Source organism: Lutjanus erythropterus, chromosome 2, assembly GCF_056507025.1.
Source record: "Lutjanus erythropterus isolate fLutEry1 chromosome 2, fLutEry1.hap2, whole genome shotgun sequence".
NCBI classification, from domain to species: Eukaryota; Metazoa; Chordata; class Actinopteri; order Lutjaniformes; family Lutjanidae; genus Lutjanus; species Lutjanus erythropterus.
Window position 1 is genome coordinate 12,549,663 of NC_139318.1, and position 8,044 is coordinate 12,557,706.

General features: G+C 39.2%; 1 protein-coding gene across 1 annotated transcript; it reads right to left on the bottom strand.

Annotated features, from left to right (window-relative positions):
* Positions 1–1,311: 1,311 nt before the first annotated feature.
* LOC146331231 (opioid growth factor receptor-like) lies at positions 1,312–6,309 on the bottom strand. The gene is made up of 8 exons (XM_084728629.1): positions 5,793–6,309; positions 4,233–4,298; positions 4,099–4,134; positions 3,924–3,990; positions 2,911–2,989; positions 2,761–2,827; positions 2,530–2,678; positions 1,312–1,674 (listed from the first exon to the last, which is right to left on the bottom strand). Exons 1-8 carry the CDS (start codon positions 6,264–6,266, stop codon positions 1,383–1,385), a joined length of 1,230 nt encoding a protein of 409 aa, XP_084584755.1. The 5' UTR covers positions 6,267–6,309; the 3' UTR covers positions 1,312–1,382.
* Positions 6,310–8,044: the final 1,735 nt, after the last annotated feature.

Here is an 8,044-nt window from a genome sequence, read left to right on the forward strand (position 1 = left end):
GTTCTTACAGTTCATTTGTCCCATAACATTAATACAAAACTGGAAAAAATTAACATCTGTATAACATTTTAGGAAATTCTTTTGAAGTCTGTTTTTCAAGTTTAATTGGCAGTGACATTTTATTGTTGCATGTTGACTGACAACCAACATCACAAATATTGTGTCATTTCCTGTTCCTGATTCTATGAGAATCAGTATGGGTTTGGGTCACAGTGCCGGCTACATTTGTTTCATCTTTGGCTTCATCTTCATTGTCTAGATCAGAGGTTTTCAAAGTGCCTTCTCTGGGTTTACTTGCTTAGGTTTGCGCAATTCCAGGATGTCTATGGAATCATGGTTATGCTGTTTGACCCCACAGACACTCAACAATTGAGCCAAGACAGCCTAATATTGCTGTTGACCTCAGACAACACCAAATACAAAAAAGGTCTGTCCAAAGACATTTATTAGCTCCTGATTCTGGGAAAGTGGGACAGACAGTCAAGTTCCCCAGAACTACTTTATCTCTGGACTTTCTCCTTAACCACATCAAACACATATTTAGGCTACTTTATGTTATCTCATTTTGGTAATTCCTGAAATCAGTTGGGTTTTTTTTTGTTTGTTTTTGTTTTTTACTTCTATTCACTGTGGCTCCCCTCAAACTGGTAGGAGCTGTTATGACCCTGTGGGTCATTTGTGATTGTATGTGTTTTCCTTTGCTGCAGTGTCTCCTCTCCCCAGTGTGTCTGTGTTCCTCTCTCCAGCCTGAATTGAGAACAGGTGGCACATGATGATGATGATCATTGCTGCAGCGCGATTGGTCAGGGGGCGGATCCCCAGGCCTATTTGAACACCGGCGGCCTGCACTCTGTCTCCACTCCAGCCTTTCTGCTACAACGAACTGCCAGCATGGTCTTCTAATTTGTTTGGTTAGAGTAAGCTTTGTAGAAGAGTCAATGTGAGATTATTTGTACTGGATAGAGTAATTCTTTGGTAGATTGCTGAGAGTATGTGTAAATCAAGTCTCAAATCTTTGTAAATCTTTGTAAATACTTGTAAATAGTAGGGCAGTTAAGTAGGGGGGAGAAGCCTTTTGTTTTGAAACTTGCTTTCTCCTGCTTAGGTTAATAATTTGTCATTTATTTTTCTTTTTTCATTAGGTGAGTCTAGGGTGATTTTAGTTTGTTCTACTTGTCATGTTGGCCTGTTCTTCCCCTGAAGCTAAATAAAACTGCACCCTTTTTTGAACTTGGCTTACTTGGTCGCTGGCCTTCTTTGGAGTGGGAAGACTGAGGGAGCACCGTATCTGTTATATCAGGGGTTCCCCCCCCTGTGAAGGCCCAACTCCTACTTTGAAATCCTCTGATCTGGACTCAAACCTCATTCTCTTCTGAGGCAGCTCAGACCTCCAGCTTGGACCTCCACACCATCTGAATTTTGTTTGGGCACCATACAAACTCCTCTGGACAGTCATAGTACAAGTAGGCAAATTTGATGAGCTTCCTGCGTTGCTTTTTATCAAGAACAGCAAACACAAAGTAGTTGAGAACACTGTCCTTGACATTTGGGAGTTGTCCGTTGACGAGAGTCTCCTTCAGGAAGAAGCGGACCAGGGGTTCTTGGTAGTCAACGTACCCCAGTGTTCCCAGGCACTTCAGGATGCGGGTGATGCGCAGGTTGTTGTGAGTGCGACTGTCATTTACAAGCAGTAAAAAGGAAAAATATAGATTATTTAGCAGGTTCTCCTTTAAAACTGGGTTGCACCAACAAAGATTAACTTAATCTAAGGTTAGTGCTGGTCAGAGTTTAGCAAAACTGGGTGTAAAATTAGTACATCCAGTTTTAGAATTGCATAATTAAAAACTAATCAGTTTAGTGAACAAACGTTTAGTGATGTAAGCTGAAATTAAATAGTGTAATCAATATGGAGATGCTTGCTTACCAAAACTAAAATAAATAAACAAAAGATAGTGCTGTCAGGACCTAGTAATTCAAAGATGGGGGAAATGTTAAGTCGTCTGCCCTGAATTACTGGACAAAAGTGACATTTTTGGTTAGCTTGCTAAAAAGTTAACGAAAACATGTTAGCGGTTGCGCTCTCGCCAAAACTGAATTTTACTTTGTTAGCTAGCCTAAAAAGTTAGTTAGCCTAGTTAGCCTACTCATGACGGCTCTCTCAGTTCAGTCTGACAATTAACTGTCTTCAAGGAACTTAACTGTTTTGCTCAATGCATCTCAAAAAGGCAGCCATTTTAAAAGTTAAACCCCCTCAAGTGTAGGTTTAAAGTTAACTAAATACTGGATCAAGGTTTAAATTAAAATGTAAAGTCTTCAACAGAATTAAATTTAATCTAGGTTTAGAGTAAAAACTAAACTGGTGTTTAAAGAGAGGCTTCAGTTAAATCTGTCTTCATTTTAAACTAATTTAAAAGTTTAACGAAAATCAATTTAAACTTAAACCATGATTCAATCTGGTTTTAAAGTTAATCCTTGTCAGTGCAAACCAGCCTTAATGAACAATGTGCTTGATTTAAAGTCAAAACTCACACATTCAGGTTGTAGAATCTCTCAGACCAGTTCGGTGCTCTGCTGACTTCCCCAGTTTTCTCATCATCCAACCGGATACCATAGAAGTCCAACATGAGCTTGTAGGACTTGAGCAGATTGTCTTTTGCAATCTTGCTTTCTCGAAAAGCCTGGAGCAAAGGCAGAACTGCTGTCAGAATATGTGAAGCACTTTCTTTTGAGATGTTAACTTGGTCGCTTTTAGCAGTTTACCTTAATTTCTTCTTTTGTCAGTGGAGTGGCCTCGTAGTTCACTCCAGGTTCTTGCAGTGGGAACAACCTTTGAGAGGAAAATGTTATTACATGTTATAAAAACAGGACCTGTGCATTTTACAATACAGCTATGATTATAAAGTAATTTACCATTGAATATATGTGTGCACATCCTCCAGTTTGTCATATTTTGTAAACCACTTGCTGTGGAAATCGTGGATGTAGACACCTGATAACACATATAAATCACCAGAGGTAAATTCATTTGGAAATAGATGTTAAGATAATTGTGTAGATTAGGATTAATCCAGTGGCTGGTTAGACCAGATGTTTCTGCTAAACAAAAGTAACTGCAGTTCTCTGTTGAAATACTCCACCGTTTTACTCCTTCAGGTTCAAAAATGATCAAAATGAAACAACATGAGTCGATTAAATCTCTCTTTGATCAGGCTGCCTATGGCAGCTGATAAGTATACAGGACAGGCCAAAAAGGTTGGAGACCACTGAATTAATCCTTACTCTTGAAGAAAATTTACACTGAAGTTGCACTGATTTTTCAAATTAAAGGGACAGTTCACCCCCAAAATCAAAAACACTGTCCATATTTTTCCTTTTACCTATAGTGCTGTTTATCCATCTTGATTATTTTGGTGTGAGTTGTGGAGATATCAACCAGAGATGTCTGCTTTCTCTCGAATATAATGGGACTGAATTGAACTCGACTTGTGGTGCCCAAAGCACCCCAAAAATAAATTTGAAAAATGCAACAGCAATGTTCACAGACCTTGTTGTGACCAGTTTAATGTAGGAACCACTTCCTCTCTGCAGAACTAGTTTAGAATCTGCTGGAACTACTGTCTTTCTAATAGGGGTCTGAGGTCTGTGACATTGCTGTTGAGTTTTTCAAATGTCTTTTTGGTATGCTTTGAGTGCCACAAGCAGAGTGCCATTTAGTCCCAGTATATTAGAGAAAAGGCAGAGACTCTACAGCCGGTTTCTCCAAAACTCTAGAAAAAACATTGAGATGGATAAACAGCATTACAGGCCAGAGGAAAAATATGTGTTTTTGATTTGGGGGGGAAACTGTCCCTTTAAATCACAATATATGTGGAGCTCTTTTAATTTATGTTACGAACACAGTGCGTTTGTAACTTTGGGCCTACCGTCAGGCACAGAGGGCTTCTTTCCGAGGTAGAACCACAAATTAGGCTTGTCATCAACGGAGCCGACCTCCAATGGAAGAAATTTGCACTTAGACATTTAATTATTCTTCAATCAAGTAACAACCAAGTCATATAATAAGTCATATAAACACGCAGCCATCATGTGTGTACTTACAGAGTCTGGCCTCCAGTGTCGCTGCCTGATCTGACACTGGAGAGATACAAGAACAACGTGAGCATGGTATACACTTTGGACAGTGCGTGATTGCAGTGTCGACTGCAGGCTGTGTATATGTGAGTGTAACTTACAGGGTAGTCATGCCTGTAGTTCTGCATGTCTCTTGCAGCACTTGCAAACCTGCTGAACTTGTAGTGCTGCACAGAAAATAAATGCAGGTCAGTTTAAACTGAAGACATTCAGTAGTTACCAGTGACAGAATGTGATCAAGTACATTCACTGTTCTACTTAAGTACCCTAAGAGTTCACAGTACTTTTACTTCCCTTTTTTAACAGCTTTCTACTCCTCTACATCTCACAGGCAAATACTGTACTTTTTACTGTATTACATTTGTCAGACAACTTTTTTTTTATTTTCCATACCCTTCATGTTATATGAAAATGCTAATTAAGGTCCTGTTCTGTTCAGTGTAACAGAGCCTCTCCAATGTGCCAACATGCACAATAGCAGCACCGTGACTCTGTTTGACCTGAATGGAGTGAATCCTTAATTAATATCACGGGTAACACCTGTGTGCATCCTACTTTTTGATGTCAAATCGCTACTGTGAAAAAGGTCTATTTTCCTATTTCTCAAGATAAACTATTAAAAATCTTGGATAATCTAAAATCCCTTGTCACATAGTTGAAAATGGTTGTTTTTCAGAGCTCGCGAAGCGTCGAGAGATACGTGGTCCCCACAGGACAGTGACACTATGATGATCTTATAGACCATGATGCATTGCAGTAGGTTAAAGTCGCCAACAGTATATAAAGTAGTTCAACTGAGCTCAGCCTTAAAAATCTACGGCAATAAAAGGAAACATGAACATGAATGCAGCCATGATATTAATCCATAAACATCATATAAAGATGACCTTTGCCCTTCAAATAACAGTAAAACCCAGACACCAATTTACTGCACCATTAACAGCATAATTGATGCTGGTAATATATACATAAACATACATTTTTTGCAATCTCTGAAATTGATTAGCACTGGTGACAAAGACATATTTTAGATATTTTACAATTTAACAATAAACTTGAATGTTCAAAAATGATATCAGGGCACTGAACTAGTAAACTTTCAATGGTGTTTTTTTTGATAATTTTAATTAACTATGAATAAAACACACAAATTGAGAAAACTATATGTGTACATTAAACCAGAATGAAGAAAAATTATCAAATATATATAAAATACTGCTCATAAAGCTGACGAATAAACACAACAACATACCAACATAGGCCAGTATAGCTGTGATAGGCCAATTTATTGTTAGGCTCTACTTTTGATACTTTGAGTACTTCAAGTTTAAATGCAGGACTTATAGTGGAGTATTTTCACACTTTGTGTGTGTATTAGTACTTTAACTGAAGTAAAGGATCTGAATACTTTCTCCAACACTAGTAGTTAAGGTAAACCTTGCAGTTTGTCATTGACAAGTCATCCAGACCAAAAAATAAAAATGTGACAACTGTCTTCAAATTGCAGTAAAGCAATTCCACATATAATAAAGTCACTATAAGATCACCAAATATAAGGCTTTATTCCACTGCAGGCCTGAAGAGAAAGCAGCAGTACTGCAGTACAGTAGTACAGTAGTACAGTAGAGTGTACATAAAGTGGGCCTTTATGGTTTACTCACATTTCTAGACGCTGCTGGACGCCTGGCTCTGTTCTTGGATGTCCCCTCCTGGATGCTCTCAGTCTCCCAGGTTGAATCATACTCACAGTACAGCTCATCCTCGGGGTCCACTCGGTACTCCGGCCCGTCAAACTCTTCAACACCGTCTTCTTTCCTCGGCTCAGCTCGACCCTTCCCTCCTACATGTCCATCATTACTCTCTGGCGGCTCGGGTCCGTCCTTGTTCTCAGTCAGACCCCCTGAGCGAGACACCTCGTCCTCTGAGGAGTAATCATCTTTGCCTTGTTCAGGCCCATCTTGTCTCGCTGAAGACACACGTCCGACTATTGGACGAACCACTGACGCCAGCCAGCGCATATTACATACCAGTTTTTGCCATAACCAGTGTAACACACGATACCATCGGTTACTGTTAAACCAGGACATGTTAGCAACTTGTCTCACGAGGTTATACAGAACCGACAGGAGCCTCATCTGACATTCATGTGCTGCACATGAAGTCTGTTTCACTTTCACTTCTGTTCAGACTGCTGTCACAGTCTTTGCAGGAAACAGAAACTTAGCTGACAACAAACACCAGTACGTCAGCATGAATGAACTGGGCGGTGTGTCATGAATTACTGCTGCTCACCACTTACATCTATTAAAGGTATAATGCAACATTTTCTTTATACACAACACATGGACTCAGATAAACATAATCCTTTCAGATAAAAAAAAGTCGAGTTTTTGTCTAAATTATGACTTCATCTTATAATTTAGACTTTTTTATCTCGTTATTTTCACTTTATCTCATGATTACAACTTTTTAACTCATACTTTTGACTTTTTATAAAACTGTATCAGCACCTTCATACTATCTGACCTACATCCTGTTGGCAATGATTTGGATTGTCTGTGTGTGGGGTGGAGGGGCTGTACTTTGCTGTGAGCCAGTGGCTGTAAGGCAGGTACTGACTGAAGGCAGGCGTGATCCACGTGCCTCATTCTCTGGGGTATTTAAGCCACATGCTGTCTCTCATTCTCTGGTGTGTTTCAGTCTGCAGGATAAGGCCTGCTCTACATGCTGCAGCCCAAAGCCCAAGTTGGGCTTCCAGAAGGCCTAAGAGTAAGAGAGTTTGAAGTCGGCCATCAAGTGATGTTTAAGTGTGACAATGATGAACAACTGTAGAAGCAACCAACGTGTGGCTAGGACAACCTTGGCCTGCTCTCACCCCTCCCCCTGGCGAGTAGAAAACATTCCCCTGCCCTTTTGGAACTGACCATTCCCCCTCCCCAGAGTTAGATTATTGCTCTGATTTGAATATATTTGTAAATACTGAAATTGTGTTTTTAGAAACCCTTTTAACATGGTGTTGTCTTTTGCTCATACTAAGCTGGTTGTCAAATTGTGATCCTGCAGACCCACTGACAGTCCTGCAGAGTTATATTGCTGTGGTGGGATTGCTTTACCAACCCAAATTGTTGGTATTTAACATCTGGTATTTTTCTGGTGTGTTTATGAACAACTCAGACAAATCCTATTGCAGTGATACTCAAACTTGTGGCCTGTAGACCAAATCTGGCCTCCTGATAGGGTGCTAGGTGGCTCTCCAAACAATTTTCTTATTCACAATGAAAAGAAATAGTTTCATATTGTTTTTTGTTTGTTTGTTTGTTTGTTTGTCTTTATACATTAGTAAATATTCACTAATGTTCTTTGGCTGTTACTTAGGCAATTGCATATTATTCTAAAGACACTAAAAGAGCTTAAATATGCTATTTGTCTTGTCCCTATCGGAGCAGTTTATGTTTATAAAGGGTATCATGATTGGCCCCAAACCAATGTGACAATGAACAGCGAGTATCATGATTGGATGATGATTTTTTTTTATTTTTGGGTGAACTAACCCTTTAAAGACAACTATTGACTCCATTTTTAAAAGCTACTGATTCAGACAGTGACAGTGGTGATTTAGTACACTGGTTCCCAACCTGTGGGTCCTGACAAAGATTCACACAGGGTAACAAGGTCTTCTTGATTTTAAAGGGAAAACTTGCCATTGTCTTGTGAAGACAAATCAATTAATTTATCTTTAAAATTTAAAGTGCACTCTAAGATATAAACTTAAAAAATATCTGACAGGATAAAGACGGGGTGCAGACCTGAACATAAACTATATTCACAGAGCCTCCACACTCTGAGAAACAGCCTCATCCTGCATCAGAACAGTAGAAAAGAAAGAAGAAAAAATAAATACATTTGTCGAAAG